The 12,111-nt window shown below is 43.4% G+C and overlaps 1 protein-coding gene across 1 annotated transcript in view; it reads right to left on the reverse strand.

Moving 5' to 3' along the window:
- The window catches only part of rabep2 (rabaptin, RAB GTPase binding effector protein 2), a 47,201-nt gene that overhangs the window by 27,065 nt on the left and 8,025 nt on the right, over positions 1-12,111 (reverse strand). Inside the window, 1 exon segment of the mRNA XM_061973546.1 lies at positions 1,385-1,806. Within this exon segment, the coding sequence (XP_061829530.1) occupies positions 1,385-1,806 (422 nt within the window).

Genomic DNA, 12,111 nt, shown 5'->3' on the forward strand with positions numbered 1-12,111 from the left:
GATCATCATTGATCATCAATAGTCATCACATTCTTTGACTTGAAAATTGGGTCGATACGGATCATGTTTGATTGATATCAGATACATACAGTGTCAATCTAGAGGAGATAGGTGTTTGTGGTCGTCATTGATCAATAGTCATCACATTCTTTGACATGAAAATTGGCCGATACTGATCGTGTTTGATTGATATCACATAAGTGCATCAGGAAAATATTCATTCAATTTCACTTTTCCCTTTTTTTCTTATGTTACAGCCTTATTTCAGAATGGAATACAATAATTGTTGTCCTCAAAATTCTACACACAATACCCCATAATGACAATGTGAAAAGGTACGTATTTTTTAATTTTTTTGCAAATGTATTAAAAATAAATCAAATTAAAAATCACATGTAAATAAGTATTCAGACCCTTTGCTCAACACTTAGTTGATGCACCTTTGGCAGCAATTACACCTCGAGTCTTTTTGAACGCGATGCGACAAACTTGGCACACCTATCTTTGGGCACTTTCTCTCTTTCCTCTTTGCAGCACCTCTCAAGCTCCATCAGCTTGGATGAAGTGTTGGTTTTAATCCAGGATGTCTTTGTACATTGCTGCATTCATCTTTTCCTTTATCCTGACTAGTCTCCCAGTTCCTGTCACTGAAAACCATCCCCACAGCATGATGCTGCCACCACCATGCTTCACTGCAGGGATGGTATTGGCCTGGTGATGAGCGGTGCCTGGTTTTCCCCAGACATGACGCCAAAGTCTTCAATCTTTGTCTCATTCGACCAGTGGATTTAGTTTCTCATGGTCCGAGAGCCTTTTGGCAAACTTTTGACAAAGAAACGGCTTCCGTCTCACTTTGATTGGTGGTTTGCTGCAGAGATGGTTGTCCTTCTAGAAGGTTTTCCTTTCTCCACAGAGGAATATTGTAGTTCTGACAGAGTGACCATGGTCTTGTTCACCTTCGTGACTAGACTAAGATGAACGCAGCAATGTACAGAGACATCCTGGATGAAAAATAACTGGGAGACTAGTCAGGACAGAGGGAAAGATAAATGCAGCAATGTACAGAGACATCCTGGATGAAAACTTTCCCATCCAAGCTGATGGAGCTTGAGAGGTGCTGCAAAGAGGAAAGAGAGAAAGTGCCCAAAGGTAGGTGTGCCAAGCTTGAGGCATCGTATTCATAAAGACTTGAAGTGTAATTGCTGCAAAACGTGCATCAACTAAGTATTGATCAGAGGCTGTCAATATCTGTTAATTTTTTTATATTTATTTGCAAAAGAAAAAAAAAACCCTTTCCCATTGTCATTATAGGGTGTGTAGAATTTTGAAGATGAAAATGTTGTAATAAGAGTGAAAAGTGTGAGTGCATCCCAGGTGCAGCTACCTGAGCGTTGAGGACATCCCAGTCGTTGTGAGTCACCAGCCTGTGGCCGGCGGGCGGAAGGTAGATGGCTTCTGGCACCAGAGTGCCCGTGGAGACCAGAGAGTCCGTGTCTTCCTGGGCGTGGACCTTCCTGGGCAAGGAAGGCGTGTCTATGGAGAAGGACGACAAGGAGGCCGAGTCGCAGTTCCGCAGTGAAAAGTACCCTTCCGTGTTATTCTGCGCCGCCTGCTGGGGGTCATCTGGTAACCTGTCTGGTGACGTCACCTCTGTCTCCATCTTGCCCTTCCTTACACTTCCCTGGTGGAGAGAGGAGAACCCCATGGCGTCAACTTGCAAATGATGTGCTCAATGAAAACTAACCTGACTGGCTCTCCTGCCCTCCAGCAGAGCCGCCATCCTGGACTCGTACTGCGACGCCGTCTCTGCAAAGACAAGAAGAAAGCACTTTGTCCAACCCCTCATCTGAAATGATACCACAGAGTGGTCTTGTTGTGCATGGCTGATGATTGTGGTCATGGGCCATAAAACCATATCAGTGTAGACACCTCATCCACATCAACTACAACTTGTAATCCCAGTGTGTGAATGTATTATATGTGCAAGCTGTCCAACCAAACTGAAATGCTAGAATGTCTTATGTGTGCAAGCTGTTCAACCAAACTGAAATGTTACAATGTCATATGTGTGCAAGCTGTTCAACCAAACTAAAATGTTACAATGTCTTACGTGTGCAAGCTGTTCAACCAAACTAAAATGTTACAATGTCTTATGTGTGCAAGCTGTTCAACCAAACTGAAATATTAGAATGTCTTATAAGTGCAAACTGTCCAACCAAACTGAAATATTACAATGTCTTATGTGTACAAGCTGTTCAACCAAACTGAAATGTTAGAATGTCTTATATGTGCAAGCTGTTCAACCTAACTGAAATGTTACAATTTCTTATGTGTGCAAGCTGTTCAACCAAACTGAAATGTTATAATGTCTTATATGTGCAAGCTGTCCAACCTAACTGAAATGTTAGAATGTCTTAGATGTGCAAGCTGTCCAACCTAACTGAAATGTTAGAGTGTCCAGGGTCAGTGGAGTTTGTGGTTGTTGGAAGGCTTTAAACGGGATGAGAAATGTGGTATATGGAGAGGTTTTTATATTGCCCAACCCTTTTTTAAAGGGAGGGAAATTCCTGGTAATTCCGGGCAATTTAGGGAATTTTCATGCACCGGAAAACATGCTGGCTAAATGTCCAGGGTGAGTGTAGTGTGTGGATGTTGGAACGCTTCGAAATGTGATGAGAAATGTGGGATATGCAGTAGATTGTGTAATGCACATTTATTGTCAATGGGGAGAAAAACTGGAATTTTGGGAAAGGAAAACATGTTTAGTGTTGCATACATGTGAAGAGTAGTGTGGGTGGATGGTTGGAAGGTCGGAGTCGGGTTTGAAAATGTTAAGAATTTAGGGAATTGAAGAACTATGAATACGTCCATTCATTTGATTGGGAATTTCCTGGAAATGTGAGCATTTTTTAAAATATTGATAATAGCACAATTGTCCTAGATGATATGAATGAGTTGGTGTTGTGTCAGGACGTGGACTATGGTGTGTTTGTTTTCCCGAGATGCAAGTAAAGCTGGACTGGTCATGGCGTGAAGGTAAATACATATTTATTTAAAACACTAACAAACTACAAAAAAGGAAGCAAACAAAAGGTGCGCACAAGGGCGGAAGTACAAAAACTTGGCTAATGAAACAAAAATTAGGACAAAGGCAAAACTATGGACGTAAAACTAATAAACACTTACTGTGGTATGGCATGAAGCATGAATAACAAGTGTCAGGAATGTGCAGATCATAAATGCGGGATGTCGCCAGAAAGACAAACTGAAAACAATGAACTTAAATACTACAGACATGATTAGTGAAAACAGGTGCGTGACTCAAAACGTGAAACAGGTGCGTGACGTGACAGGTGAAAACTAATAGTTGCTATGGTGACAAAACAAACAAAAGTGCACAAAAAGTCCAAAAACAAAACCGAACATGACTAAAACAAAACATGATCACACAGACATGACAGTGTTGGGAGTTTGGAATCAGTGGAAAAAATGTTGACATAGTAACAGTTTGAATTGAAAATGGGTATTTCGGAATTCCTGGAATTTCGGGAAAACCGGGAATTTGTAAGAAAAAAAATTAGGAACATTTGTTGTCCCAACTCGGAAGAATGTTTTGAAAGTGGAATGGTTGGAATTGGTTGAAAAATGTGGACTGTGAAAACTTCAGGAAGAGGTGAAATTTAGAAATATCAGTGTTTCAACACCCTATAATGGGACTGTCTGTGAATGTATCTTGTCGTTACAACTGCGTACTTTTCATATGCACCAGCTCTGCCAGAGAATAAGAAGACCTAGCAAGTGGGATCAGCGTTGCCAACTTATATGAAAGGAATGGCTAATAAGCATGCTACACACATACCCAGCAGCAATAAGCTAACTGCTAAAGCTTCAATGTGATACAGATGTGGACAATATTGATACCTAGTATATTATTACAAAATCATCTTTTTTTGTTTTTGTTATTGTCTCTAAAGAAAATAGGGTAGGGCATGTCTCTGGATACAGGAAGGCTTTGAGGGCCAATAGTACTTTTCTTTACTTGTTTTGCACTGGACACTTTATTTTGTTAAAAAATGGTATGAAGCATCCAACCATCTGATTGAAAACAATAGTAGCAAATTCTACATGTAATAAGACAAGCTTCATAGAAATGTGTTATTATACTGCTGATAACAATACAGACGCCGATATATTCATTGTACATTTACAGTGAGTGCTGTTGACAAAATATCAACACATTATTGTCTTTTATACTCTTCTGATACAAGGCTGAAGCTTAGAGGTGACAGAGCTTTCGCCGCTGCTGCTCCCAAGCTCTGGAACGACCTACCTCTGAGTGTTAGACAGGCCTCCTCTCTTCCTGTTTTTAAATCTCTCTTAAAAGCATACTTTTATTCCATGGCTTTTAACACTGAGTGATATCCATCCTGCTATGGCGCCCCATAATACACCTGCTGTGAACCTGTTTTTATGTTTTATTTGTTTTAGTTATTTATTTTATATCGTGCCCTGTTTGTGTTGTGTTGTGTTTGCTCGGTTCTCGTGATAATACGAGAACCTGCCCATTGTACAGCACTTTGGCTACCCCTGTGGTCAATTTTAAATGCGCTTTATTAATAAAGTTGATTTGATTTGCTGTTGACAAAATATCAACACAATATTTTTATCTTTTATCACAAACAACATTTACAGTGAGTGCTGTTGACAAAATATCAACACAACATTACTTTTTATCACAAACAACATTTACAGTGAGTGCTGTTGACAAAATATCAACACAATATTACTTTTTATCCCAAACAACTGTTTGAGCAAAACAAAGCCAATGGTAAGCAATAACTAAACAACTGCTACTTGAAATAAAGTCTTCCTGTGTCCATGGAGTTAGTATACCTTTGTAAAGAATAATAAAAAATTATATTGAGAATAATAATAATAATGGAAAATGTTCAAATACATCGATTTGATTACCCTGGTATCAATCCTATATTGATATCGACACCACATCAGCCACCAATTGATGGCTGATGTGTGACTGTGACCCTGGCTGTTTTATTATCTAGACTCTTATTTTGTTCATTTCCTGTTATTACATGCTTACTTTCTGCCTCCACTTCTTCAACTTTACCAAGCACTTATTTCTTCTTCTTTCAAGCTATCTTAGCATGTAGCACGTGTAGTAGGGCTGCATCCTTTTGACAAAACAACTACTTGACATTTTCTTGCCAAAGCTTGATTGCAATTCAATTCGCGATGATGACTTTTTATACATCAAATGCATAAAAGTGTAAAAAAAATAAAGAATGAAGGAAGACATGTTACTTTTAGACTGTTCTTGTCTCAAGGTGCCACACATGACAACAAAATGTAATCATTTACTTAAATAATATTTGTCTTTCTGGAGACAGACTCTACAGCATGTCTTAAAAAGAAGGAATTACAACTATACAGTGTTTATAATATCCATCCATCTTCTTCCGCTTATCCGAGGTCGGGTCGCGGGGGCAGCAGCCTAAGCAGGGAAGCCCAGACTTCCCTCTCCCCAGCCACTTCGTCCAGCTCTTCCCGGGGGATCCCGAGGCGTTCCCAGGCCAGCCGGGAGACGTAGTCTTCCCAACGTGTCCTGGGTCTTCCCCGTGGCCTCCTACCGGTCGGACGTGCCCTAAACACCTCCCTAGGGAGGCGTTCGGGTGGCATCCTGACCAGATGCCCGAACCACCTCATCTGGCTCCTCTCGATGTGGAGGAGCAGCGGCTTTACTTTGAGCTCCCCCCGGATGACAGAGCTTCTCACTCTATCTCTAAGGGAGAGCCCCGCTACCCGGCGCAGGAAACTCATTTTGGGCGCTTGTACCCGTGATCTTGTCTTTTCGGTCATAACCCAAAGCTCATGACCATAGGCAAGGATGGGAACGTAGATCGACCGGTAAATTGAGAGCTTTGCCTTCCGGCTCAGCTCCTTCTTCACCACAACAGATCAATACAGCGTCCGCATTTCTGAAGACACCGCACCGATCCGCCTGTCGATCTCACGATCCACTCTTCCCTCACTCGTGCACAAGACTCCGAGGTACTTGAACTCCTCCACTTGGGGCAGGGTCTCCTCCGCAACCCGGAGATGGCACTCCACACTTTTCTGGGCGAGAACCATGGACTCGGACTTGGAGGTGCTGATTTTCATCCCAGTCGCTTCACACTCAGCTGCGAACCGATCCAGTGAGAGCTGAAGATCCTGGCCAGATGAAGCCATCAGGACCACATCATCTGCAAAAAGCAGAGACCTAATCCTGCAGCCACCAAACCGGATGCCCTCAACTGCGCCTAGATAGTATGTCCATAAAAGTTATGAACAGAATCGGTGACAAAGGGCAGCCTTGGCGGAGTCCAACCCTCACTGGAAACGTGTCCGACTTACTGCCGGCAATGCGGACCAAGCTCTAAAACTGATCATACAGGGAGCGGACCGCCACAATCAGACAGTCCGATACCCCATACTCTCTGAGCACTTCCCACAGGACTTCCCGAGGGACACGGTCGAATGCCTTCTCCAAGTCCACAAAGCACATGTAGACTGGTTGGGCAAACTCCCGTGCACCCTCAAAGACCCTGCCGAGAGTATAGAGCTGGTCCACACTTCCACGACCAGGACGAAAACCACACCTGAATCCGAGGTTCGACTATCCGGCGTAGCCTCCTCTCCAGTACACCTGAATAGACCTTACCGGGAAGGCTGAGGAGTGTGATCCCACGATAGTTAGAACACACCCTCCGGTTCCCCTTCTTAAAGAGAGGAACCACCACCCCGGTCTGCCAATCCAGAGGTACCGCCCCCGATGTCCATGCGATGCTGCAGAGTCTTGTCAACTAAGACAGCCCCACAGCATCCAGAGCCTTAAGGAACTCCGGGCGGATCTCATCTACCCCCGGGGCCTTGCCACCGAGGAGCTTTTTAACTACCTCAGCAACCTCAGCCCCAGAAATAGGAGAGCCCACCACAGATTCCCCAGGCACTGCTTCCTCATAGGAAGACATGTTGGTGGGATTGAGGAGGTCTTTGAAGTATTCCCTCCACCGATCCACAACATCCGCAGTCGAGGTCAGCAGAACACCATCCTCACCATACACGGTGTTGATAGTGCACTGCTTCCCCTTCCTGAGGCGGCGGATGTGGTCCAGAATCACTTCGAAGTCGTCCGGAAGTCGTTTTCCATGGCTTCCCCGAACTCCTCCCATGTCCGAGTTTTCGCCTCCGCGACCGCTGAAGCCGCACACCGCTTGGCCCGACGGTACCTGTCCGCTGCCTCAGGAGTCCTATGAGCCTAAAGAACCCGATAGGACTCCTTCCTCAGCTTGACGGCATTCCTCACCGCTAGTATCCACCAACGGGTTCTAGGATTACCGCCACGACAGGCACAAACGGGGCGGTATAGCTCGGTTGGTAAAGCGGCCGTGCCAGCAACTTGAGGGTTGCAGGTTCGATCCCCGCTTCCGCCATCCTAGTCACTGCCGTTGTGTCCTTGGGCAAGACACTTTACCCACCTGCTCCCAGTGCCACCCACACTGCTTTAAATGTAACTTAGATATTGGGTTTCACAATGTAAAGCGCTTTGAGTCACTTGAGAAAAAGCGCTATATACAGTAAATGTAATTCACTTCACTTCACACTTCACAAACAACCTTGCGGCCACAGCTCCAATCAGCCGCCTCGACAATAGAGGTGCGGAACATGGTCCACTCGGACTCAATGTCCAGCACCTCCCTCGTGACATGTTCAAAGTTCTTCCGGAGGTGGGAATTGAAACTCTCTCTGACAGGAGACTCTGCCAGACGTTCCCAGCAAACCCTCACAATGCGTTTGGGCCTGCCAGGTCTGTCCGGCATCCTCCCCCACTATTGCAGCCAACTCACCACCATGTGGTGATCGGTAGAAAGCTCCGCCCCTCTCTTCACCCGAGTGTCCAAAACATGAGGCCGCAAATCTGATGACACAACTACAAAGTCGATCATGGAACTGTGGCCTAGGGTGTCCTGGTGTCAAGTGCACATATGGACACCCTTATGTTTGAACATGGTGTTCGTTATGGACAATCTGTGACGGGCACAAAAGTCCAATAACAAAACACAGCTCGGGTTCAGATCTGGGCGGCCATTCTTCCCAATCACGCCTCTCCAGGTTTCACTGTCGCTGCCAACATGAGCGTTGAAGTCCCCCAGTAGAACGAGGGAATCACCCGGGGGACCACTCTCAAGTACTCCCTCGAGTGAATCCAAAAAGGGTGGGTACTCTGAGCTGCAGTTTGGCGCGTAAGCGCAAACCACAGTCAAGACCCGTTCCCCCACCCGAAGGCGGAGGGAAGCTACCCTCTCGTCCACCGGGTTTATAATATCCATCCCGTCCATTTTCTACCGTTTGTCCCTTATGGGGTCGCAGGGGGTGCTGGAGCCTATCTCAGCTGCACATGGGCGGAAGGCGGGGTACACCCTGGACAAGTCACCACCTCATGGCAGGGCCAACACAGATAGACAATATTCACACTCACATTCACACACTCGGGACCATTTAGTGTTGCTGTTTATAATATACATCTAAGTATAATATATCATCATAATAATGCAAGTGTTTAAAAGGATATAAACTTGTATTAGTGTACAATTGTTTACCTTTGTACGGTCATTGGAAGGTAAATAACTTTGTTTTCCTGAATGAATAAACAAACAAACAAATAAAATGGACTAATTTCTGTAAACAAAAATGTAACAAAAATAAATATTGAACACCTTTTTTTCCCAGTTGTCTTTTTGTTTGTTGCCATCAGGCTCTGGCCCGTGTTGATGGGCTCGTATTGCCCAATCCACAAGGGGACATTTGTCTTGGAGTTACACATCTCACTAGCGAGTCACAGAGCTCTCTGTGCGGGGAGTCTGTCGGTATGCAATGAGTGAAAAGAGGGCTCACTGTGTTCAGTTAATTGGACAGTTGATTAAACACGCTCAGGTGCTGAGAGCCGTGCAAAAAGTGAGACGTCTTTCTTCCTGTTTGGAGCGAGAAACAAACAGACGTGCTGATTGGCCAACATGTCTAACACTCAAACAACGAAGGTCAGCCTCTTGTGGTTATTTTAGCTACTAATTAAAACCTTCATTTCAAATAATCATGTTCAGCCTCGACCTCCAGTGATAATGCTACTTGATAATGATACTGAGAAATGTAGTGTAATAAAGGTGAGAGTTATTAGCTTAGGAGAGCGGTTCCACACTGCGTATAGACAAACATAGTGAGTCGCTGGTCAGCCAGAGAGGATCAGCAATAAAAGAATTTCATTGGCAATGGCGATCACATACTTAAGCATGAAAATCGGCCGATACTGACCGGTAGCCGATTGATCGGCACATCCATACTTATTGTGTTTACTTTACTGACTTGCTACAAAACATTTTCACTTCAGTTATTTATTGCTAACGTATCGGATCGGGACTCAAAATGAGATCAGATCGAAGGGACTTTCCTGGTTCTTCTTGTATCTTCGGGTTCAAAAAATGTGCCGCAAATTTTGAACTATAAATCGATGCTTTTTTCTTATGCTTTGAACCCTGCGGCTTATAAAATTGTGCTACTAATTCGTGCGTTTTTTCCTCGCTGACGGCCATAATGTTTGAAATTCAATAGTTTTCATACAACCTAAGCAGAGACACTGAAATGCCATATTTTGGACAAGTTCTGAAGGTGAAAATGTACCTCTTCTTCTACTGCTTGAAACTGGAAGTCAAACAGTCTATAGCGTTTCTACTTGTGTGGATTCTTCATTCATCACTCTAAGTAACGTTTGTAAGTTATACAATACAACTAAAACAATTCTTACTTACTAAAGCGTCCCATGTGTGATGTCTGTAGGAGTGTTTTCATGCATATTTGTACGTGCTGGGCCGCCTTAGCAACAAAGAGCCACCGCCTAAACTAAGGTCTTAACAAGATCTCGAGCCACACGTGCGCATTTAAAAAACTATCTATCCCCAAGCAAACGCATACACTGAGTGTCATACGCATGCCAAAATACTGGGGGCGCTGTAGCCTAGGACTTAAAACCATTTTAGCCTATCAGAAACATCCAAAACGTCAAATTTACGGAGGCGACATATAGCAAAAATGGCTGGTCACGGCAAGAAAAAATTATATATGTGGACTGACAGAGAAGTACAGCTACTTTTAAGCATCATTTTGGAGTTTAAAGTTAACAAAACTCAACAAAGTGTTGACTGGGAAACTTGCCAGTCAAATTATGGTGACATTCTTACCCTATTTTGGAACGGTACGGACTTGGAGGGACATCTGAGGAATTTCCTCACCGGAAAGAGGACATCACAAAAACAATTATCAACACTAAACTGAAAGTGATTCGTGGAAAGTACAGACAAGCAGTCGACGCAGGTGGAAGAAGTGGTTATGGTAGAGTTGTTTTGCTGTACTTCCAACTATGCCAGCAGATCTGGGGCGGTTCTCCATCAACTAAATCCATTCAATTTGGAATAGAAACATCAGATATTGACACAAGCTCTCACAGGAGTTGGGATTCTCCATTCACCCTTGACAGCCTGGTCACAGACAAAGACATGCCGAATGATGTACAAGAGCAGCAAGATTCCAATGGGAACAATCCACAATCTTCTGTGGTGAAAGATACTTCAGGTATGTGGGCGCTAACTTCATTGCCAGGAAGTAATATTGTTAAAAGGCAGATAGATGGGGCATCAAAACATTTTTATATGAACTGCACTGCAATTACAAATGCTCTCAGATGACCACTTTCAACAATGTGGAATCATATTTTGCCCATTTGTTTGAATATGATCATTGTTTGACAACAGTGTGACAAAAATACTTACTTTGGAATCGGAAGTCAAGATGGCAAGCATATACCGTATTTTCCGCACTATAAGGTGCACCTAAAAACCTCCAATTTTGTCAAAAGCTGACAGTGCGCCTCATATATGGACCAATATTGAGCCTCCAACAGGTAAAAGTTTCAATCAATCGCAACGACGGTAAGCAGCCGCCGAATTCATTTTCCCGTCTTCATTTTCCCCCGTAGTAGAAGAAGAAGTGTGCGGTGCATGCTGGGATATATGACTGCGCGAGGCGTGCCGTTCCATTTCCAAAATGGCTCCTATTAAGAGACCCGCTTACGACGCAGAGTTTAAACTTAAGACGATCAGTCACGCAGGAATAGAGCAGCCGACACTAACTCGATTAATGACGACTTCGACGAAACATGTTGGATGCCGTATAGAAGAAGAATTTGAGGGATTCGTGGATGAGGAATAACTTCATAAAGTGAGCTTTACATGTTTATTTTGTGTGTTGTGTGACATTAACGTTTGAGCAACGTTCAAGTGTTACTATATTGTGATTGCACTAACGTTTGATTTACCGTAACAGTATCACTGTTTTTTACGTGTTTATTGAATCAGGGAAAAGTTCCCCTCCACTATGTGATGTAAATGTTGCACTACATGTTATACCTTGCTGTTGTTAAAAGATAAACAAATTCACCACGTCACTGACTTTACCTCGGGGAAAATAATAAAACAGCTGTTTATTCATTTTTGGAGTGAACAGAGTTGTCAGAACGCTGGTTTGATAAAGTTTGACTGACCTATCTGACTGTTTTGTTGAAATTCCCTTCAGCGCAGCTCCATCTAATGGATGCATAACGTAACCCCAGCCTCTACTGTAGCGTCTATTCTATGCGCCTTATAATGCGGTGCGCCTTATATATGAACAAAGTTTTAAAATATGTCATCCATTGAAGGTGCGCCTTATAATCCGGTGCGCCTTATAGTGCGGAAAATACGGTATTAAAGTTCAGCTGTTTTAGATGTATGTAAATAAGGTTGTATTAAAAATGCTTTGAGTAGTTTCTTGTAATAAATAATATTGAGTTAAGTAAAACTGCAGTTGCATTAAATGTTTGTTTTTTTCTGTCAAAATTAAAATACCTCGAAGTGCTTTATTGACACACATTGTTTCCCGACGATGTTGAGGGCCATTTGACATGTTGTAAATAACATGTCACTATCTTACACCTGTGCTAAAGTGGGTTTATCCCAAATAATG

Source organism: Nerophis lumbriciformis, linkage group LG22 (assembly GCF_033978685.3).
Source record: "Nerophis lumbriciformis linkage group LG22, RoL_Nlum_v2.1, whole genome shotgun sequence".
In the NCBI taxonomy this organism is placed as follows: Eukaryota; Metazoa; Chordata; class Actinopteri; order Syngnathiformes; family Syngnathidae; genus Nerophis; species Nerophis lumbriciformis.